Genomic DNA, 24781 nt, shown 5'->3' with positions numbered 1-24781 from the left:
TTGGGCTATAATGAAAGAAAGGTTGAGATGGCTAGGGCACGTTTTGCGGGTGAAGGATGACATATTGCCGAAGATTGTCCTTTTCGGCCAACCGTCTAGGGCTAAACGGAAAGCAGTTCGTCCTCGTCTAGGGTGGGAGGACGCCATAAAGAAAGATTTAAAGAAAATGGGAACTTCCTGGAGGGTGTGAAAAGGGAGGCTTTGCATAGATTGGGATGGAGGAGGAACGTGCGTAGCTGTGTTGGCCTCAGGCGGCTTGGTGCTGCGGTGAGTTATTAGTAGTTGTAGTATGGCCATAATTGATGTTATAATAAAACTATATGATGATGCTAGGTGCAATGATAATATATACTAATTATAAAATGCTATTCATCGAGATAAAGAAGAAAAAGAAGCTGACTCCATTGCTAAGAGCTTGGGTATGTTGCAGGTTGAAATTTAATTTAACATGTATTTACTTCAAATTTAATGAAAATTAACTGCAAAAATGGAACGATTTATTAACAAATACCGTAATTTGAATTAGAATGACTATTAAAAACGGGCAATATTAATGAGTAAAATAAAAATATGAATGCTAAAGCCTTAATAATCAATAGCTCTAATAAATTTTGTCATTTGCCTCCATTATTTTTTGTATTTGCCTCCATCATCAATTTGGCAAAAAGAATGGAGTGAATAATGTATGGCATATTCGCATCATCAATTTGAATAATATCATTATAATTTGCAATTATGCGATTGATATAATCATTGAGCTTAACATATTCACAAAAATTTGATAGGAAGTTAATTTTTATCATTCCGATAGTTAGTTCGCTCTCACCCGGAACAAAATATTAAACTTTTATTAAATATTATTAGCTTTTTGTCAAAGCTTGAATGTTCTCTTTGTTTCTTTCAACATCGCCGGCATCTTTCAAGACTTGCCGCGTTTATTTGACCAGATCCTTAGGTACAAAATCTTAGATCCCTATTTATTATTCAACAATTTCCATCAATATATCCTTTTGTACAAAACAAAATGAACTACAAACTTTTCTCTTAAACAAAAGACAATTTTACAGTCAGAACCTTCTGGCTTGTGAATAAATAAATTAAGAATACGATGCAACGACATTTAAAGTCAAGCTGTATCACCAATTAACAATAAAAAGACTTATAGTAGGATTATTTATTAGAGTGGATTTATTTAGATATTTAGGTATTTATATTGATTCAACTCTGTCGTTTAAGACGCATATTAGTAAACTTAAAGCAACAGTGTCCAGGAATCTCGGTTGTTTGCATAGATTAAAGTTTCTGTTTCCATACCAAATCATTAGAACTTTATATTTTTCATTAATTGATTGTTATTTCCAGTATTGTCCGAGCGTTTGGATGCTGACTTTCCCTTCACATTTAGGAGGACTCCAAATTGTTCAAAATAAATCAATAAGAATTCTGGACCATTTTTTAGCACACCCTAGAAAGACAGAGGAATAATCTGAAATTAAAACATCTTTTCTATTTCTTGATATTCTGGATTTACAACAAATTTTGCACGTTAATTTGGGCACATGATTTTTGAAAATCTAAAATAAAGATCATTTTTTCAATAGTATGAAAATTTTGGTTGAAAATAAACATAGCCATTTATAAAGACCTAGGATTAAGTTTCTTTTCCTGTTTGTTAAAAATGAGAGATCAAGACTAAGTTTAAGATATCAACTTCCTCAGATTGCGAATAAATATAAGTTATTTGAATTAGTAAGTGAATCACCATCACTATACATATACAAAAAGAAATTGAAAAAGATGGTCCTTTCAGCCTACAGTAGCGGGGATTGATTGTATTATTGATTTATTTATAAATTATTAAGTAAATCCCATCCCTATCTCCGTGAGTCGATAGTTAAGTTATGTATGTTTTTTTTTCGTTTTTTTTTCTCATTTCTTCTTTAAATTTATTTTAAATTTTGTTATGTTCTTATCAAATTTTCTTTTCTTTCTGAAGCTATGTTAGCGGGAAGTGTAATTTTTTCCCCCCTATTGTTTGATAAAGGAGACATTACGAGATTCCTCTCTTCTCCTTTGTACAAAATTTATGTATATGTTTTTGCTAAATAAAGTCAAAGTCAAGTATTCTTACTTCCAATGTAGGCTAGTATTTAAAAAAAAAAGTTCATTTATATACCTATTGGCGGCTTCGAGATTGTCTTTTCCCTGGATGATTGCCATGCTTTTAATTAATGGATCATACCAAGTAATTATGTTTTTAATTAGTGGATCATACCGAGATTGTCAAGTAGTGGAGCGACCGAGTACTTGAAAATTAGCCTGATCGTCCAATATGCTTCATCAGATACGCATTATAAATTCAAGCTACTTCGATTCTTGTTTTTATATTTTTGAGCCAAAGAGAAATACAAAATTTCCCCTGAAATCGTGGTTTTATCAAATGAAGTTTGTATTAGAAAACAATTTTGAAATATTTTTAATTATTCAGAATAAAAATATAAAAAAGGTTCTTCTTTTAAAGTAACTTTTTGAGATATTTTGATTTTTTAAATTCGGTCCAGGAATTATAAATTTCGAATAAAGTAGAGATTCTGAGAAGAGCGAAGTAATTGCATTGTCAAAATATAAAGATTAAAAGTGTTAGACGTGTGAAAATATTAAAATTGCTAAGATTCTTGAAATTTGAAGGCAGTTGACAAATTGTTAAAATTATTCCTAAGAATTGCGACAGTTTGAAAACAATTGAGATTCTTGAAAATATGATATTTATGAAATAAGCGAAGTGCAAACTTTGTTTTACAATCAGAAAAAGAAAGCATTTGAATTTTCTTTAATTATTCAGAAAAAATTACAAAAAAAAGTTTATTTTTCTTTTAAAGTAACTTCTTAGAGATGCTAGTAAGAAGGAAAACGGCTTTCTTGTCATGTTCCTCAAAAATCAAACCAGCTCTTCGTTGAGTAATCCTGCGAACGCTTTCTTCAATCAGACCCTGAAAAAGAAACAAGAATATACATTAAAAAGATTTTATAAAAAAAATATACACACAAGTATTTTACTTTAAAGTGCCACATTCAATATTTACTTTTTTACACTAAAGTGTCAAGCACACTAAAAATTAAATCCGATTCTTTAAATTGCTTAAGTGAATACTTACACAACCATAGAAGTCTTTTTTAAACTCAATTTTAATCCAAAAGACGTTAAATGCTGGTCTTGGATCGGTCCATTCAGTCATGAATAAGCGTATACTCTCTTGTAATGATCGAAAGAATGTTGACGCTTAATACCTTCTTATATATCTTTGGAGACCTTCGTCTACCCTTTGTCCAGGATCATGCGATTTTTTTTCAAGATTAGTAGCTGGTTAAGAGTCAGGGCCGCTTATTAATGTAAATTATTTGTATATTGTGGAGACTATTTTCATCAACTTGTTCGAAAAAAGTGTTCCAAATTCAGATAGAAGGGTCTACACAGTTTACTTGCTTGAACGGTATGGAACTGCTTGTTCTGTTTTTTGTAAAGTTTTGGTTCCTTTTCTTTTTTATTATAAAGTTTCATATTTCATACCATCTAAACCAGAAGTAATTAAACTAAAAGGTATAAATAAAAGTAGTTTAATTTAAATTTACAATAAATTGGTTCAAAGGACATCAAAATAAAAACACTATTTATCCCTTGGCTCCATTTTCAGGCTTATTCGTACCTAAAAACCGGGTTTTTAACGATTTTTCTTTTGGTTGTTACACAACTGTTAATATCTTTTTCATTTTCTTAATTTTCTCCTTGTTGCCGCACTGAATTGTGAAAAGAAACAAGCGGAAATTTTTACTGTTTGCTCAAAAGGCTGAACCGAACGATTGTACCGCCCAATTTACTACCTGTATCATATAGTCTAGTATTCAATTAAATAATAAAAAAAAGTTTGTTTCAACTGAAAGTAAGGAGCAACATTAAAACTTAAAACGAACAAAAATTATTACGTATATGAGGAGAAATGCCCCCCCCCCCTAGTCAATACCTCGCTCTTTACGCTAAAGTTCGAATTTGGTTCGAATCACAAACCCCTGAATCATAAATACTGTTTAATTAGAATCGATAACTCTTTTGAAAGTACAAAAAAAACTTTAGCGTAAAGAGCGAGGTATTGACTAGGGGACGAACCCTTCATATACGTAATAATTTCTGTCCGTTTAAAGTTTTTATGTTGCTCCTTACTTTCAGTTGAAAAAACTTGTTTTTTTTATTTAATTTCTGATCGTATTTTAAATAATGCTGGGAAATCCGGCACCCCCTTCAAAGAAATGTCCCTCCCCCATGAAAACATCCTCCAATGTAACCCCCTCCTCCGACCCCCCCCCCCTCCCCACCTCGCCAGAAAAAATTCCTCCTGAAAACGTCTGTACACTTCCCGAAAAACAATACTATATGTAAACAATGGGCAAAGTTCATAACTTGCAGCCCTTTCCCTGGGAAATGCGGGGGATGAAGTCATCCTCAGACATAATTTTTAGATTTTTGACTATGCTGAACAAAATGGCTATCCCAAAATTTTGATCAGGTGACTTTGGGAAAGAAAGGAGCGTCGGAGGGGACCTAGTTGCCCTCCAATTTTTTTTGTCACTTAAAAAGGGCACTAGAACTTTGAATTTCCGTTCGAATGAGCCCTCTCACGATATTCTAGGACCACTGGATCGATACGATCACCCCTGGAAAAAAATACAAAATTCCACAATTTAACAGATAAGAGCTTGAAACCTCCACAGTTGGGTTTTCTGATACGCTGAATTTGATGGTGTGATTTTCATTAAGATTCTATCACTTTTAGAGGGTGTTTCTCCTTTTTTCAAAAATAAGGCTAATCTTTTCAGGATTTGCCTTATTATTCAATCTCGTAACTTTTGATGGGTAAGACTAAACTTGATGAAACTTATATACTTGAAATCATAAAAATAGATTCTTTTGATGTATATACTGCTATCAAAATTCCGTTTTTTAGGGTTTCGGTTACTATTGAGCCGGGTCGCTCCTTACTTACAGTTCGTCACCAGGAACTGTTTGACAATCAATTGGGTGCTACAAGCAACTGTTTGCAATTGAACAAATACAGGTTAGTGGAAATTTGTCAAAATTAAATGAGAAAAGTAATTTTTTTTAATCAGAAAACAATGATTCTATTGACATGTATTTAGAGATAAGATAAGATAATATTTGTTTTCAAAAGGCTATCACAAGCTCTAATAGAGCTGAATTCATTTCAAATGTCTAAAAAAACAGAAAAAGCAAAACAAAGAAACAAATAATACAACAACAAAAGAAACAAAATTAGTGAAATAAAGTGATAAATACCACAAAAAAGGATAGCATAATTGTTTTTTCTTAAAATATTTTCCTGTAGGTAAGTCAATTAACTAATAATTTGAAGTGTTCAGTCTTGGAAGGATTTCAATAATAAAAATTAATGCAGAGCTTAGATTTTTAGCTATTAAATGATACCTACATTACTTTTCAATTGCTACGACTACTACTAACAACTCACTACAGCCCCAAGCCGCCCGAGGCCAACATAGCTGCACGAGTTCTTCTTCCTTCCCAATTAGTAACCAATTCCCATTTGGTTACAAGATTTTTGGATTACATTCTTGCATAATTTTGATCACTCAATCACTGTTTTTTTTTCAGGCAATTAATGGCAGTGTTCTTTTGCTACAGTAATCAGGAAATTTATACTTTCTAGAGCTACAGGATGATTTTTTTCGCTCTTTCTCTGCTGATTTTCCACACACGTTCTTTAATTTTAAACTAGACGCGCGCTAAGTGTTAGAACTGCAAACCTGCAGTTCTTCGCCCGGTGTCAGCGGGTTTTTGGGGTGGGAGCCCGTCTATTGGTGAGTCATGGAATAATTCTTATTTATTTGTTTGTTGTCAAATATGTTTATTCTGATTAATGTAACGGGATTTTGTCATCCAACCTTGTGTCTCATGTGTTTACCCTCTGTTTATGTCTATTGTGTATAAATATTTTAAAATTAAACCTTCAACCTGCATCGAACGTCTTTTGAATTAAAATTGAGTTAAAAAAAATTAAGATGAATATGGTGGAGTAAGGTTCCACTTAAGCAATTTAAGGAATCGGATTTCATTTTTAATGTGCCTTCAACATGGTAACACTGAAGAAAATGTAGTACTAACCGAAAAACTTACCCGAAAGTACTAACCCAAAAGAAAAATGTTAGAAGAGTTTAACTCCCAATCTCCCATATATGTATATACCTAAGATTGGTCCATGGGGAGGCGGGATTATTTTATTCTCATGTCCCTGGTACATTAAGGTTTGACAGAGCCTTCTGGAGTCTTATTCATCGAGTGATTATTCGTTAGGCATCAAATGATAGCCCACATGTTAAAATAAGTTAAAAACCTTGGCGTATAGACGCAAAAAAGAAAATGACTAAAAAGAAGCTACTATATTTGGTTTTTGGAAAATGGAACGGAAGAATGGAACCTGTTCAAGCTGAACTGTTTTTCTAGTCATTTCCTTGAAACTATTTTCTTAACTTGATATTGTTTATCACGCAACGTATGGTAATTTTTAAACAGTCCTTAGAGCTTTGTTACCCACCCATTGTAGCCCCCCTCCAACCTACAGACCAAAACACATCAAGAATTTCTGTAAGCTCTGAACTTGTGATTTCTAAATTCATTTTACCCGCAGTCATTTGAGGGGGAAGAAAATGGACTTATTTAAACACAACAAATAACAAAAGAAAATGAGAAAGGGGAGAAAGAGCAATTTATAAAAATTTACCCTTAACTTAGCAAGATTGTTCGTTAGTGTAGACTAGGATAGTCTTGCACGAACTATGTACGATTCTTAGGCTTGGAATTTCCCACCAGTTTTAAATGGCCAGATAGTGTCTTAAAAAGTACGAGCGCCTGTAAGTAGCCTACCTACAGGCCTACTTGAAAGTAGCCTTCTTAAAGTAGGCTACTATATTCTTGTGCAGAATCTACTCATACTTATACAAATCTGTCAAAAACATTAAAAGCGGTAATAACAATTCTCTCTTTCATTTCTTCTTTTCCCCTCCTCTCTCTCTTACCCTCCTTCTCTCTTGTTCCTACAGAAGCGCTAATAACAAATGAATACAAGGCCAAAAAACTTACAAATTCTCCCCCAAGCTCTCGCTTAAATGCCTGCAGTTCTTCACCGGTTAAATCACCAACATCACAAACAAGCTTTGCTTGAGCAAGAAGCATCTGCAACGTAGCAATAAGCACCTGACTCGTCTTTTTGACATCATCACGAAGGAATCTTAAACAGACAGTTGCAACGGCAACTAATGTGCCAGCAGAAATCTTGTTCATCTCCTTGTCCTCAAGGGCAGGTGTGCTTAAGCTAGTGCTGAGGATAATGTCTCCCTTCGTCGGTAAATAATTGACTTGAACGAGGACCGCTTCCAATGATGGTGATAATTCTGAAAGGACTGCGATCCCACAAGTGAGCAAATCAAGAAGCCTGAAAAAATGTTGGATAGCATAATTTATAGTGAAATTATATATAATTATAGTAAAATTATTAACTATAAGAATTATTAATATAAACACCTCATTGACATGATAATTTATGTTCTTATTAATTTTAAGTGTCTTCCTTTACTTAATTAGAAATTCTTTTGTTTGACTAAATAAAATAACAAAATTAAAAGAAATAACAGTGTCAGATCTCTGTCCACAATATTTCACATATAAGACCCTTGTCAGAGAGTCTTACGATCTATATCTGCTGGAACTTGGAACTTTGCCAGAATCTCATGTTCTGGTGGAGTTTAGAGTTTGAACAGCGTCACCAGAAATTCAGAACGTCATGGAATGTTATAATGAACTATACAGCGGATTTTTTTTTTCATCCCCTTGTTCTCAAGGACAGGTGTGCTTAAACTAATATTGAAAATCATCACCTTCGTCGATAAGTGCTGAGTATCAAAATTGAAAGGGAGAGGGGCTCAGGTACATACTCAGTGTTTTCTTCGGGGAGGAAAGGAGAATAATAAAAAAAAATTAATTTGATAATTTGAATAGGAAATGCCTGGAAATTCAGGATAATTTAGGATTTGGAAGGAAGAGGGAGCCCAAGACCCCCTCCCCACACACACATCCCTGGGGTTTCAACCCTCTAACATCCTGTAGTTAATAAAAATATATTTAATTTAAGCACTTAGAAATGAAAATGAGGGTAATCAACATCCTGATGATTATAGAAAAATTAGGAGTGTAGTGTGTGGGATTCTGAAAAAAAAAATATGGTTCTACGAGTGACCAAATGACGAAGGTTAAAAAACGTCAAAGAGTAAAATTTCAGTTTCCCGGCGACATAATGAATTAGCCAGTTTACAAGAAAAACAGAAAAAGGTGGTAAAAAAGATAAACAGCGGTTTACTATATTAATACACCACTCATCGGGAAAAGTATATTCAGAATTTTCTTCTGGTTTATATGTTTGAGCATGGATTATGAGCAGTGGCGTCGTTTGGGGGTGGCAAGGGGGAGGGGGGCAGTTGCCCTCCCAATAAATTGGAAAAAAGCTATTACATAGCCCATACCCTTGACTCTCTGTATGTGGAACTTTTTTGCCCCCTCAATAAAAATGCTGGAGCTACGCCCCTGATTATGAGGTTAGTATATTTTAAATTTGGGTTAGTTGATTCGGCCTCAAGAAATTAATGTTGTTTTCAATGGCTTAAATGGTATCGTTGACTTGAAGTGTCTTTAAGGATTATCTTAGAAATGTATAAAAAATAAATAAATGATCTTCATGCTACAATGACAATTAATCAATAAAAAATGTAGAATTAATTTACTTTTCAAGGCTTCATTTTTTTTTCTTCAGGTATACATCTTTTTCTGTGATTATAAGAAGAAGAAGAACTAATATATTAAGGAGAAAAGAAGGAACTTCGGAACTTACTGTTATTAGATGGAGAAGAAGTACTAATTTATTGGGAAAAAAGAAGCAAATTATAAGCTTTCCATTAAAAGAAGAAACAGAAAAATTTATTAAGAAAAGAAAACAATGAACAAAATATATAAGATGAATTGCCGTTAAGCTCTAGTGAGCCTGTGCGGCTAAGATATGCAATAAATTCTTGTTTTACTTCCGCATTGAGGAAGGCTTTGCAGAGGGTTTAACTGGCTACCAAGTCAAAATTTATTTTTGTCAATCCCTTTTTATACCTGGATCAGGAGGGGTTTCGCACAGCCTGATAAGTTTAACTAGCTGTAAAGTCAATATTTTATTCCGGCACACTTAAGGATACATAAAATATATTTTAATATATATAGTTATATTTTAATATATTTTATATTTAAATTATATTTTATATTATATTATATATTATGTTATATAATTATGTTACATAATTTAATTATGTTATATATTATGTATTATATATTATGTTACATAATATTTTATATTATGAAACTATATTTTAAATATATTTTAGTTTCAAGTAACTGCAAAGTCAATATAATGCTTATAAATTTCTCATTGGTTTCCGGACCAAAGTGTTGCTTCCACAACACTTTTCATAGTGAAGCGTATAAACGGTTGCTGTAACACTTCATGTTGCCTCAGAGCCGTAAATCTAGCTAGTACTGAGTGGGGGACTAGGGAGAAGTCAAGATAAAAGTATTTTTACTTTATTGATCTAGTCATAAAATGATGAATAAGGAGAAATTTTTCCCGCTAAAGAGTCGAAATGCAGGGGCACAAATTGGGGGAGGGATGAAAACACCCCATAAATTTTAAAAAGAAGTTTCTTTATCGAAAGAGTTAAGAGAAATCCTCCCCCACCTCAAATATATTTTTGAAACTGGCATCCTTTCTAAATGTCCCTCAGAATTCCCTAAACCAATCCTTGTGCCAAATGAATAATACTGAAACAAACCTTTGCTGCGTTTCCAAAAAGCCAGGGTTCTTAGCCATTTCAGTTAAAGTTGGCAGAACATCTAATTTAGATGGCGTTCTTGGTGCAACTGATTCTGAAATAGATTCTCGATGTATATTCGACAAAGAAATTGGATGATGGTCCACATCAAACGCATGAGCCCTCCTCTTCGATGCAACCTATAATAAAAGCAATATGAATAGTTATCTGTTTCCTCAATTTAAAGACTCGCCAAAGGTATTTCGGGTCATCCTAATACTATTAAAAATAAAATCAAACTTTAAGACGGAAAAATTCCCCCTTTTCTGCCTATTCTGCAACTTAAAGCCCCTACAGGAAAACCATTCACTAAATTTGGAGCTTTTAAACTTCAAATTTTTCCATTAAATTAAGTTGTAGAACACCCCGCGAAGATAGGAGACGAGACTGAATATCACTGAATAATAATAATTAAAACAATAAAGGATTTAATCGTCAATTATATTGGAGAAGAGCAAAGAGAGAGAGAGAGAGAGAGAGAGGGAGAGAGAGAGAGAGAGAGGGAGAGAGCAAAGAGAGAGAGCGAGAGAGAGAAGGGACAATCAAGGGTACCATTTCAGAGCAAGCCAACCCGAGCTTGCCACGAGCCAATGGGGAGAATCATTAGAAAAACTTTCAAACTGAATCCAAAGATATAAATAACTAAAAATAGAAACTACAAAAGCCAGACTTCGCCTTTAATTGACATCTTCTTAAAAGCCACCAAACACTTTGAAAGTTGGCCTAAAAATTTGGAATTTTGATTAAGGGTGATTTTAAACGTCAGATTATTGAATACTGACAAGCTTTTTTTTTTCTATAATTAGTACGAGCCCTATTTATATTGAAAGTTATTCTTGACTAAAACTGAATACAATGATGAAAAAAAAAGGAGTATGAATAGTAGTATGAATAAAATCATTCTGATGAGAAAAAAAAATAAGTAACCAGGAATGACAAATGTGGTCCAAACCCCTCGCAGTTTTTAAGAAACAGAAGGATCGGAAACAGGCATTTTTACCAAAATATATAACGGATCAAAATTGTACCCCTTCCTAGAACCCCTTCACCCCTTCCAAAAGTAACAGCCTCCCTGAAAGTGACTCATAGTCAATTGATGATTTTGAATTCCACTTACTCCAGTAGGGAATCTCTTATGGTCAAGGATAGCTCCAAGCAGAGTAGGTCGAAGAAGCAGAGCGACCGATATGTAGATGCACCGGTAGACAATGGGCTGAAAAAAAGAAAAATTCATAAACGACTGCCATTCTCAGCCCAATTTAAGGCGAAGGAGGGTATAAATGTCCCTATGCTTATTTCCTTTTACAAAACATCTAACATTTTATTTTTCTGCCAAAACTGTAAATTTTAAAAAGAGTAATTTAGAAAGAGTAATTCTGCCAAAAGAGTATCTTCTTTGCTCAACTTTCAACTGCTAAACTTTCATATAAGTTAGTTTATTCGTAACAGATAAAGTATATTCATTTTTAATGATATTTATCGCACTTTAAAGCTCAGTGTGGTTAGTTTTACCATTTTTTTTTTGGTTAGTTTTGCCATTTTTTTTTAATCCATTGAGGTAGGTGAATTTTACCTTAAATTTGTTTTTGTTAAATTTTTTTTAACTTAAAATTTTAACCAATAAATCGCTGACTCAAGCTTTCTAATGACTTATGGGGTGGAGAGACACACTAAAAAACCCATGGACGGTGTAAGAATTGATATTACTACAAGCACGATGCCTTGACAAGCCATTTATACTTAGTGGATTGAAGGCAGTGGCGTAGCTAGAGGAGAGAGCAAGGAGGACGGCTGTCCCTGGGCGCAGCCTCTGAGAGGGACCCTAAACCGAGATTTGTTTTTTGGTCAAAACTATGATCCACTTATATTGTGATAGTGATGATAAGGGGGGGAGGAGGAAGCAACATTGTCTCCGGTCCCTGAAAACAGCGCAAAAGCTAAAATAGAAAAACAGCACTGTAGCAAATACCCACAAGAATAACAATTGAGTTAATTAAAAATATTATAAGTAAATCAACTCATGCAAATAAAATTACATGGATATAAATAAATATATTCATAATATAGTACCAGGAGCCCGAGTTGCACTCGGCATGCGGCAGGATTACATATATGTGATATGCAAATTACGCATTAGTATAATTATCCCGCTATTCTTTATTTTTAAGTCATAAGGTGTCAAATCAGCCGTTTCAATTGAATTAAGAAATTCTGGCATGGTTTCAGTTCCTCCTTCCTATTAATCCTCCAGAAAAGTATACATTTTTATAACAATTGTATTTTCCTGGGATTCGTACTGATTCTCACTGTTGCTTACTTTCTAACCGCAGATTTTGTTGTCTGTAATTTTCATTTGTGATTCGTTGTGATGCATGTCACCTAATCACATATCTGGTTGTGCCTCACTTTTGTTCATCATTACCTCAGACACTTTTTTCATGCCTTTTGCATTAGTTGTGCGGATTCATTTATCATCTTGTATAAGCACCTTGACAAGCTCTTGCTTGTCTTCTAGCTGAAGATTATTTTTGTGGTTCATTTTGGTTTTGACTCGTTGTCGCATATCTTCTAACTGCATTTTTCTTTGTGCTTTATTTTAGTTTTCGATTTGTTGTGATTCTCCCTGTCGTTTGTCTTCTAACCGAAGGTTTTTTTTGTTCTTAATTTTTGTTTGGATTCGTTGGTATTTTTGCTGTTTCTTGCCTCCTGACTGCATATTTCTTTGTTCTTCTTTTTGTTTATCATTACGTCAGACAGTTTTCCAATGGCCTTTGCTTTAGATGATCGGATTGATCTTGTTACGTTTGATCGTCCAGGTTAATCGTATGCAACAGTTGTGAATTTACTTTTTTCGGGTCGGCCTCTTGGTCTTGTCGTGTTTGATGGTCCAGGTGCTTGGAAAACATTTTTCTCCTTGTTTAAACGACTTATCATTTTCGACAATTGTAAATTTGTGTTTTTCGGGTCGTTCTCTTGACGAAAGTGGATTTATCAGTCATCGTATTATTTATTAAAAAATAACTAGGACAATATACCTTTTGGATGCTTCACTTGAATTACTTCGACATTTTTTTTGAAGAAACAGCCGGAGATGCAAAGTAAAACATATATTCAATGGGTTTAAACATATAAATTTATGCCTTAAATTTTATATTTAGTCTAAATTTGAACAAAGACCTTTTTTGTAAGGTTTGTTGTGTATATTTTGAAATTCAAGGACTGAATTTATATTTTAGGGTCTCTGAAGATTCCAACTGCTAATATAATTGATTTATGCATTTTTGAAGCAACGAATAGGGAGTATATGGGGATCGTAGCCCCCTTTGTATCTCGGATAGGCCTAGGCATGATTTGAATAAAAATCACAAGAAAGATCACACGAAAGTAAGGAGCAACCTTGAAATCAAAGAACAGAATTTCTGGTATAAGGTCGAACAGAATATCCTTGTTTTTCAGGAGTTGTTCTCAAAGCATTGGGAGAGAAAAAAAAACCTTAGCATAAAGATTATGGATTAAAATTAATAATTTTTTTTTTCAATTTCGGAACAATAGGTTTTAAATTTATTTCTAATTTCCCCAAAAATTAAAGCCAGGTCAGTAGAAGCAATTCCGGTTAGAGACGTAGCTGCCCCAGTAAAAAAAAGTTGTTTCGACGGATTTTAATGAACTTTTACTGTCGTAGACTATTTTGAGTAGCTTACCGTTTACGAGTTAAAATGAGATTTTAAATAAGCAGATGACTCTGCAAAGAAAATCCAAGTTACAAAGGAAAACATTATACGATCCGGGTTGAAAAGAAAAATTAACAAGCCCTTAGAAAATTCTGAGAACGACCAAGGGCAGATCATGTCCTAACTGTTTAGTGAGACTATCAAACAAAAACAAAAAAACAAAACAATACATAACGACACACGAGGTAATATTTGATAAAAGAACATAAAACAAATAAAACTACCTTAATTCTCAGATAGAAATATTATCAAATGTGAGCTTATCAGAGAGAAATTTGGCGCTCAAGAATTCCTGGATAAGAGTTAGTTCAGTAGGAAAGACTAAGTAAAGAATTATGTATCACTGATGTATTATTTCTTTATTTTTTTCTGAGCCGCTTTGTGTAGACGATAAGGAATCTTGGAAGAGGGTTCACTTGAACGGAAATTAAGAATTCTAATGGTCCGTGGAAGGGATCGAAGACCAGCCAGCCACACCTTTCCACCCAGAAGCACTAGTAGCCCACACAGCACCTATTAAGATTTTTAAGATAGCACCTTTACTTTACTAAGATGCATCAATGGAGAAAGGCTCTTACAGCTAGCCAGATACAACAACCTATGCGTCACAAACACTCTCTTTGAGCAGAAGAGACTCCACCTCGTTACATGGCGTTCGAACGACGGCGTAACAACAGCCCAGATCGACCACATCTTAGTCAGCAGAAGATGGAGGAGCTCCTGCACAGATGCCCGGGTATACAGAGGAGCAGACAAAGGATCTTTAAATGGATCCGACCACTATCTCCTCACTTGCAAAGTCCGTCACTGCCTTAGTAGGCAGAAGCGACAGAAAGCAGGGAAGCGCTTCGATGTTTCGAAACTAAGATGCCCGGAAATCAAAGCCGACTTCGAGTTAAAGCTAAGCAGCCGGTTCGAAGCCTTGAATCGTCTCTCACTCGTCGATGAAGAATGGGCGCAGATAAAAATTGCGACACAGGATGTAGCTGGGGAGGTGCTTGGCCACACAAAACGAAAACAGCGAGCCTGGATCTCTGACCACACCATAGAACTAGTTGAGAAGAAGCAACCGCTCGTGGGAGGTGCAAAAGAACCCTTAAAAGTAGACCGCAAAGCAGTTAAACAGTCACTGAAGCGGGACAGAGAACAGTACTGGTCAGATCTCGCGAATGAGTTTGAACAAGCGTGCAGGAGCCACAACAACAGGAAAATGTTCAACCTCCTAAAATAGGCAACAGGAAAAGTTCCTGTAGCGGTTAGCACACTGCCGGAGAACTCATCGGAACAGAAGAAGGACGCATAGAACTCAGGTAAGAGCATTTTTCTGAGCTACTGAACCCTTTCAAACCCCCGTGCGATCTACCTGCCTTCTCGAGTGCTGATAGCGAGCCCTACGCAATAAACTTCGATCCGCCAAGTATTGCGGACGTACAAAAAGCGCTAAAGTGCATGAAAAACAATAAAACACCAGGAGAGGATGGGATCCCTTCTGAAATATTCAAGTCCTCGCCAACTCTACTATGCCGCCTAACTGACCTGTTTGTCCAGGTATGGACGACGAAGACCTTCCCAAAAGACTGGAAAGTATCAGTCCTCGTTCCGCTATACAAAAAAGGAGATAAGGCCATTTGCGGAAACTTAGAGGTATTTCCCTGATCGACCATGCCACGAAGATCTTCTGCGTCATTCTTTTGAATCGATTCAGAGACGCACGTGACAAGTTAACCCGTCATGAATAAGCAGGCTTCAGACCAGGCACAGGCTGTCCAGAACAGATATTGACGATTCGCCTCATCCTTCAGCAGTACAGCAGGTTTCATCTACCCCTTCTCATCGCCTTTATTGACTTTGCAGCTGCCTTCGACTCTCTCATCAGAGAGGAGCTATGGAAAATTATGGCTGAAGACGGTGCACCACAGGAGCTCATTGAGATACTCCGAAGTGCGTATAAGGACACTGAGACTTGGGTCCGTGTTTCCGGCAATTACACCCCAAGTTTCCAGTGGAATTTGGGGTAAAGCTTGGATGCCCCCTTTCGCATATATTATTCAACTAGGCGATAGACTGGATCATGAATAATACAATGAGAAACCATAGCGCAATAGTTTTTGGACAAATAGCTGGTTTCCTCCAGTCCCTGACAGATTTGAACTACGCAGACAACGTTGCTCAGCTCGAAACTACCGCCGACAGCTTACAAGTCATGATCGACGATACCTCTGAGGTCTCAAATCGCATCGGACTGGCCATCAGCGGCGCAAAGACTAACGTATTGGCTCTCAACCAACCTGCTCCTTGCCAAGTTACCCTCGACGGTGAGCCAATAGAAAGCGTTGAGGAATTCAAGTATCTTAGCTCTATCATAACACCAGATGGCGAGCTGAAAGGGATATCTCTGCCCGCATAGCAAAAGCCTGGCGAGTCTTTACTAGTCTGAAAAAAGCATTATGGACCAGACGAGAGATCTCAACCAAAACAAAAGTCAGAATCTATGGTGCAACTGTTCGAGTAGTACTACTCTATGCCTGCGAGACATGACCGATCAAGACTGAAGATGCGAAAACTTTGGACGTGTTCGACCACCGCTGCCTTCGTTACATCCTACACATTAAGCGATGGGACAGGATTTCCAATAATGAAGTAAGGAGTCGCTGTGACCAATCAGAAGAGCTATCGCTTATCATTAAAAGGCCTGAAGCTCTTTGGCCACACATTGAGCCGTCCCGAAGGCACGATATGTCGAGACGTCCTTGTCTGCGAATCAGTCCCCTCCTGGGAACATAAACCAGGAGGACAAAAGAAGAACATGTGGCAAAAATACAAGGAGGACCTGGAACCGTGGGGAGGATTCACGAAACACGGTCGGAGATTGGATAAAGACTGGCTGAAGATCACCGGAGAAGCTGCAGTCGACAGGTCCAAGTGGTCGTCGGAAGTCATCCCAAGATCCTTTGGTGCCGGGCAGGACAGTTCATCATCTGGTTCACGCCGAAAGTAAAGTAAAGTACCTTTACTAAAAAAGGCAAAGTGGGGCAAGTGGCCAGTGGCCACTTGCCAGTCGCAGTCCGCGGCCAGAGTCCAATTGTCACAGTCACAGTCCCAGGCCAGTGGGGCAAGAACACAAAATTATTCAGATGGACAATTCTTCACAGATACTCTTTATTAGAAAAGGGGGGGGGGGAATACTGTACCTTGTTGAAACCAGAATCGTCCAGTAAATTTTTATCTGTAGGATTAGAGGTATAGGTGGACTCTCGACCGTTCCGAAACCCCATTCTCTCTCATCACTAGCTTTTAAGAGAAAAGGTGGGTATACTTCCCCGTTTTTCAAACGGAATCGAGCAAAAAACATCAGTCTGTATGATTGGAGACTCAAAGTAGCCTGTGGTTTACCAGCACCTTCTGCCCACCAACAGATTTTTAGCAAAAGGGCAGGCATTTTATATATAGTTTGGACCAGAATGATGTACCGGCTTTCAATCTGTATGACTGGAGAGCAAGACTCTAAGACTTACCCTTATTTCCAACTTTTTAACAGAAACATAGAGATGTTGCACATTTTTTAAAACCAAATTCACATGACAGAAGTGAGCTCCATAGATTGGAGGCCTCTAAAGATTTTGAACGGCTCAAATCAGTACTAGCCAAACTTCGTTTTTAGTAAAATCTCCTTATGAATAGGCCTTTAGAAAGGTAGCTAGGTATTTTTTCATCGATCAGTTAGAAGCTTTTGGAGTAAAGACCTTTGGCCTATAAAACATAAGAACGATGATTTTCTGAGACATAGACCACTTGTCTAACCTTTACACGGAAGTACTCGGACATGATTGAAACCTGATGGAAAAAGCACATTAGGTCCCTGGGGATGAGGAGGTTTTCAGAAGCATTTGCCACTCCTGAGCCACCCACCCACCTTCGGTACTAAGATAGCCAAGTCCACTTAAATGTTGGCGGTAGTTTTGCAGAAATCAGTCTAAAAAACTTCATCCAAGATGTTTTAGACCATTGGCAACTTTCGGTCTGTAAAACTACTGTACTGATCTGTAGAAGTTTTGGAGCTATGTCAAATCAGGACACACTTTCAAACTACATCAAAGTTTGCATTAGATATTGTTTTTAAAAGAAGTGATTTCTATCATTTAGTTGACTCCAATAAATAAAATGTACTAGATAGGCGTCAGGATGAAGAACTGGGAAAAGGACCTTGAAGACAAATGAATTTGCTGAGGCGTGTGTTAGTTCACTTGAATTTTGGCGGTCGCATTATTACAGTCGACAAGACTTACCCCAAGATGTTTTACACCATTGGCTACTTTCGGTCAGTAAACTACCCTAGAAACTACCCCTAAACTTTACAAATTTTGGAAGTATAATAAATCTGGGCATATTTTCAAAGTGCATCAAAATTTACATTATAAAATTTTTCTATCCATCATCTAGTTAACATGAATAAACAAAATATGCTAGAAGGCTTTAAAGTTTCGAAAATCAGGAATTTCAGGAACTACTAAACATCTCAAACCTGCTAGATGGTACAGATAGTGTGACTCTAATGTTCCTATGACAAATACTACTATTAAAACTAAGTCACTACAGCACCAAGCCGCCTGCAGCCAACACCTTCCTTATGACCCCCACCCCACCCCATCCGGGGACAACCTGTTTTTCATTTAGCCTAAAATGGCTGGCGGGAAAGGACGATCTTTGGCAATCCGCGATGCTTCATCCGCAGAGCGTATCATTGAAATCTCAACGTTTTCTCATGACAGCCCTAGAAAGCAGGATAAAATTAAAGAACAAAGTGTTAAAATAATAGCAAAAGGTATAAGTAAAGCTTACCATAATTTTATCACAAGAATGTTTATGTTGAGCCTTCCATTCTTTCTTGAATTTAGACAGTTGGTTTAATAAGTTCAGGACAGCCAATGATAGATCAAGTTTCCTGCATTCAATACTTGTAGGACCTTCGATCAGAAACTTGGAAAAGCGGTCAAGTCCTAGTCCAATCAACGAAAGGCCTTCATTCAAAGCGTGGTAAGATTGAGTATCCATGAGCCTGTTACATAAATGAATCAAATACTTCCAAACATCGTTCCAGTCTGATTGCCATTGATCAGGCCTTTGATGCCTGTAATAAAACAAATATTGAATGACAGACACATACTTACACCTCAAACGAATCACGAGCAGAAAAAAGGAGTTGAAGGGAGAAGTACGCGAGCTCGCGCCCGCCCTTTCATATGTAATTTATATTCTTTCTAACTTTTAACGTCATTCTTTCCTTTAAAATGAAACAATTTAAAATTTGAGATTTGTGTGTTTAAAGATAGTTTTGTAAACCACATTGGGCTGCCATGACAAAAATTTGGCATGACATGATATAATGACATGCCATGACAAAAAGAAAATACCGCTGCCGCGCTTCGTGCTGTAAAAACCTGACAAAGTGCCAGTTGTAATAGGGAAATCACGTGCCACACTTACTCGTAAAGTAAGCTAGACTCCTTTCAAGGAGTTGAACCCTCTTGAAAGGAGGTTCCTATTGCAAGTTTCATTTTATTTTTATATGAGCTTTGCCGAGGAGCCAAAATATTTATCTAAGGTGATCAAAAATTCACTTCTTAGATTAATTCCGAACCTGTTGCTGTTTGTTTAAAACAGTTAACAGCAAAAAAACACGGAAGGCAAACAGAAAAAAAATAAACCAAAATTCGTAGAATTTAAAATCTAAAAAACAGACAACACGGAGAAGCCAACAGATGAGATAAAAATTAGCAGAATTATTAATTTTAAAAGGCAAAAACCTAGTTTCGAAAACGAACCACCAGTATCTACTGTTAACGGAAAGGAAGTTCTCGTTCAATACTAGATAAATGACTAGAAAAATGATTCGTTTTGTTTGATCCAGTATTTTTACTGACCATAATATCGACCAAAGTTTTACTGTTAGGTTAATAATTAAGAAGTACCTGAGTTATCAAACACCTTTGGTCCCCAGTTTTATAGATTAAGAGCAAGCGTTCGAAGAGCTTTAGCGAGTCTTATCCTTGTATGGTATACCAGAAAAATACATTAAAGTGATTAGTGCAATGTACGAGAATGACACTGCTGCGGTTAAGGTAGGAAATAAAGTTAGCAGCTGGTTTCGTATTAAATAAGGAGTTAAGCAGTGTTGTGTTCTATGTCCCTTTATATGGATCATTTTGATTGACTTTGTCTTAAGGAGCACAAGAAAGGCAATGGGAGACCACAGAATTAAATGGAGAGGAAAAACTATCCTGGACTTAGATTATGCTGATGAGTTAAGCATCCTAGATGAAAGTGTGACCAAACGAATGAACTTTTAGAGATTTTGCGAGATCAGGATGCTAGAACAGGTTTAAAAATTAATGTTAAGAAGACTAAGTCACTAAAGCTAGGAATAAGTGAAGATGAAAAGGTGACGTAGGGTAACGAAAAGACTGACCCCGTGGACAGCTTCGTTAACCTTGGTAGTATTATTAATAAAGACGGTGGGAGCAGTGAAGATGTTAAAAGTAAAATAGCCAACACTCAAGGTGTTTTTTCGAAGTTAAAAAAAAGTTTGGAAGAATAGGAAGATAAGTCTGCAAACCAAGATTAGAATATTGGAAGGAACAGAGATGACAGTGGCCAAATATAGCTCAGAAGCAATGGCGCTTTGAAAAGCAGATGAAGATTTGATAATGTTTTCCAGAGAAATTGTCTACAGATTGTTCTGGTACCCGGCTGACTCACTGTATTTGAAACAGTAGGCTGTACGAAATTTGTGGTTCAATCCCACTTCATAGGGCTATAATGAGAGAAAGGTTGAGGTAGGTAGGACACGTTCTGCGGATGAAGGATGGCATATTAGCAAAGATTATCTTTTTTGGCCAATCGTCTAGGGCTAAACCAAGAGCAGGTCGTCCGCGGGTGGGGTGGAGGATGTCCTAAATAAAGATTTTTGTTCAAAAGGTGAATAGATGAGCCTTATAAAAATTATCAGGTACAACAAAGCATAAAATAAGTCATGAAATATACACTCCGGGCTTTAGCTTCCCATTGAAAAGGTCCCTCATTCGGACCTTTCGGTGTCTGTAATAAAGAAATCTGAATGAAAAACCTAAGAATACCCCCAACGTTTCCTACCAGCGTTTCCAGACCGTAAAGTTGTCGACATAAAGCAGGCTTTTTTTTTTACAGAAAATACAGCGTTTCTTCGCAAATATAAACACTTGCAAGCATGCTACAAGAAGAAAATTTACTTGGCTAATTCATCAAGCCGCATAATTTGTGACAAGTTTATAATGTAATTCATTAAAGAAACTTTTTCCAAAAAATAAGTTTAAAAAAAGAAAGGTAAAGAACTCCATTAAACCAAAAAAGAGCAAAAATAAAATCAAACCATCTACCAAGCGTGAAACTACCACAAATCAGTATTGATAAATAAATGAAACCCAAAACGAACCGAAATTACAATAAATAACCGAGTCAAACTCAAGACGAGCAGAAATAAACATGAGTCGGGCTCAAAACCCCCATGCCTTCCCAGGGCCAGAACATAACTTGCACTTTATTGAAAAAAATATAAATGTTTTTACTTTTACAATTTTAATAAATCAAATAATATTAACAGTTTGATTAATAAATATCAGTATATGCATATCAAACTGACAATGCACATTCATTTGTATTTATTTTCAGTAAAGTGCAAATATCCAATCGAATGAGCCCTTTTCGAAGTTTCTACGACAACTCCTTCAATACGAAATGCCCTGGTCTAAAACCAAAAAATAAATCATAAATAATATATTGTGCCAACATCGTTCTTTACTTAGGCAGCGCTAGTGCGGTGCCTATGATTACACACATCCATTAATAATTAACGAATTCAGTATGGAAAATATTCTGTTTTATTGAGTCGAACTATCAAAATCTAAGAAGTCAACGCGAACTTCAAAACAAGCAGACTCTAGGAACTGGAAAGGATGGAAAGCTTGGTTGGAAAGCTCGAAAAAATGCGCCTGTATTGAAAAAACACAGCCACTTTTATCTTGAAAATCGCTACCTCTATCTAACCCTTTAGCCCCTATAAGCCTACAACTAGAACCGAATACAAAGGGATCTCAAAACAGGTCCAAAGATCAACTTTTAATAATATTTTAATTCATTTAAGCTGGTTGATGATAAGCTGAGAAGAAAATTTAGATTTCAAGTTAAAAAATGTTAAAATAAATGTCTGCACTTTTATTATTAGAATTCAATCAAGTTTTGGTACACATAGCGCACTATGTACAACATACTATTGTATGGTAAATGAATATAGTGAATGGTAAATATTTACTATTATATACAAAAAACACAGCTAAAATTAGCATAATGCTTCATTGAAAGCTATGGAAGAAGCTGAAAGCCAAAGAGAGTGCCTAAATTTAAATTTAAAAGCTGCACATCAAATTGACCAATCTTACCAATCGCTGCATCTTGCAATTCTTATACAAAAAAAAACTAAAATTACCCTACCGTTTCATTTAAAGGTAAGAAGAGACTGGAAGCCAGAGAGAGGTGCATAAATTTAAATTTAGAAACTGTACAGCAACTTCTGAAATCTACACCATCACTCCACCTTATAATTTTCATGCACAAAATTCTAAAATTACCATACCAATATATTCAAAGATAAGGAAGAAGCTGGAAGCCAAAGAGAGGTGCATAAAATTAAATTTAGAAACTGCACAGCAAATTGTGAAATCTCTGCCATCCCTATATCTTACAATTTTTATTTACAAAAACTAAAATTAGCATACCGTTCCATTCGAAGGTAAAGAAGAAGCTGGAAGCCAAAGAGAGGTGCCTAGATTTAGATTTAGTAGCTGCACAGCAAATTGTGAAATCTCCGCCATCACTGCAAGAACTGCCAAAGATTCTTCACATACTTGAATACCACGCTCGACCTAAAAGAAATAAAAGCTAACAAAGAACTGTAAGAATAAACTCTCTTCCCTCATAAAAATGGTAATAGTAAGTTGACGGGGGGTTTTATTTTTGGACCAGAAATTATTTAAACAGAAGTAAATACGCAAATTTATTTTTGAAAGAGGAAGGGATCAACTCCAAGGCTATTAAAAAAAAAACAAGCAAAATGTAATATGAAAAGAAAAATTATGGTAAAAGTTATGAAGGCTTCAATCTTTTCTCATGGAAAGGAACATAAAAATAGGAGATGGAATTTATTTTATTTTAAATATTTAGGAGTCTATAATTCCAGACAAATCAACTTCAAAACGGGCATTGTTTATTAATTTTTGCACAAGAACATGACAAACGAACTGAAAAAAAAAACAAACAACAGAAAAAGTAAAATAAAAATTGTGAAGACGTAAAATTTTATTCTGATTGAAAGAAACATAACAAATATGAAAAAGCTTTAGAATAAAAAAAAAGTTAGGAACAAGAAAAAGACTAAAAAGAAAAAAATATTAACAAAAATTAGTTTTTTCGGCACAGGATATATAGAAAGTTGGTTCTTGAATGGCAACACTGTCCATGAAGACTGCAATCATGACTAAACAGCCACAATTTAGAAGAAAAGAAAGAAACACGATATCGTTTTAGTATGCTTAAAATGGGTATACTACTGAAGAAGATTGCACACTACCTACACTACGACAACTTACAAGGGAAAAAAATTTCCTACTTTATTTTATTTATACTTTATTTTAAATACTTCATTTATTTTATATACTTTTGTTATTATTTTATATACTATAGTTTATACTTTATTTTATTTTGAATTTCACACTTGTAATGAAGACCGAAAATTGTGACTGCGCCACCAAAGCACACAAGACAAAAAGCTACTAATAACATTCGCCATAATTTTATTACATGTTTTAAGATTATTAACATTATTTTTCTTGTTATTTTTATGCAATTACCGTAATTAATTGCTATTATTGTTAATATTGTATATGTTTATTTTGCTAATACTATTCCTACTACAACATTGTCAACAATGTTTTTTTACAGTAACGTTATCCAGAAGATTAGTAGTAGTTGATACTACAGCAGTAGTAGCTGCAGAACACTTCAATTATTCGATCTCTAATAACTGGTTCCGTTTGTCGCCTGGGTGGGAGCTCAGAACTTTAAGGCAAGGACTAAAGACTAAAGCTTTGAATAGACTGGGGTAGAGGAGCAAACGGAGCTCTGTCCTAGGCAGTTTTATGCTGCGATAATTTGTAAGACGTAGTAGTAGAAGAAGAGGAGACCGTTCAATGTTATTCGTTATTAATTAAAAAAACATTTTTTACAAAATAAATTTTTCAAAAAAGGGTAAAGAGCTCCATTAAACCAAACATGAAAAAAAATAAAATCAAATAATTTACCAAGCATACAAATACCACAAACAAGTACCAATAAATAAATGAAACCCAAAACAGGCAGAAATTAAAATAAATAACCGAGTCAAACTCAAAATAAGCAGGAATTAATATGAATAGGGTTCTAAACCCCTATGCTTTCTAAAAGCAAGAATATAATTTGTACTACTGAAAAGAAAAGTTAAAATGAATTTACTGAAAAAATGTGCATTGTCCGTTTAAAATACATATGCTGATATTCGTTCCTTAAAATGTTAATTAATTTTTTATTTCTTAAAATTATAAAAATGAAAACATTTAAAACAATTTTTTAATAAAAAAGGCAATAGTCCTCTCAATTTCCAATCGAATAGGCCCTTTTGGACGCTTCTACGAAAAAACTTTATATAAGAACCTTATATGCCCCAAGGGCATAACTTACGATCCTTGTCCTGAGGGCTGTAGGGGGAGCGTCTCCTCAAAAACATAATTTCCAGTTGCCTTCCAATCAGTTCCAATCAATTTCCAGAACTTTCCACAACGTTGAAAAAAATGGCTATCTCAAAATTTTGGATTGGATGTGTTTGGGAAAATGCTGGATGTGAGAGGGGCGTTAGTTGCCTTCCACTCAGTTTTGACTAGCCTATTAAAAGGGAAATAGCCCTTTCAATTTACAATCGAATGAGCACTTTTTGAAGTTTCCAC

At 35.5% G+C, this 24781-nt stretch overlaps 2 protein-coding genes across 2 annotated transcripts in view; both read right to left on the bottom strand.

The window, feature by feature from the left end:
- Positions 1 to 2816: 2816 nt before the first annotated feature.
- Positions 2817 to 18831, bottom strand: LOC148943733 (uncharacterized). Its single transcript, XM_089101557.1, has 5 exons — positions 18555 to 18831; positions 11102 to 11197; positions 9946 to 10124; positions 7166 to 7517; positions 2817 to 2990 (listed from the first exon to the last, which is right to left on the bottom strand). Exons 1-5 carry the CDS (start codon positions 18765 to 18767, stop codon positions 2874 to 2876), a joined length of 957 nt encoding a protein of 318 aa, XP_088957683.1. The 5' UTR covers positions 18768 to 18831; the 3' UTR covers positions 2817 to 2873.
- A 2797-nt stretch (positions 18832 to 21628) lies between these two features.
- The window catches only part of Nup188 (nuclear pore complex protein Nup188), a 118913-nt gene continuing 115760 nt past the window's right edge, over positions 21629 to 24781 (bottom strand). The window contains exons 21-22 of the mRNA XM_089101215.1: positions 22523 to 22669; positions 21629 to 21694 (exon numbers count right to left, since the gene is read on the bottom strand). Coding sequence (XP_088957341.1) covers positions 21629 to 21694; positions 22523 to 22669 — 213 coding nt within the window. The remainder of the gene's footprint in view (positions 21695 to 22522; positions 22670 to 24781) is intronic.

The sequence above is a fragment of the Artemia sp. Qi Xiang Cuo genome, chromosome 15 (assembly GCF_049724085.1).
Source record: "Artemia sp. Qi Xiang Cuo chromosome 15, ASM4972408v1, whole genome shotgun sequence".
Classification (NCBI taxonomy): Eukaryota; Metazoa; Arthropoda; class Branchiopoda; order Anostraca; family Artemiidae; genus Artemia; species Artemia sp. Qi Xiang Cuo.
The sequence above is the reverse complement of the archived record's forward strand: the minus strand, read 5'-3'. Positions and strand labels throughout refer to the sequence as shown.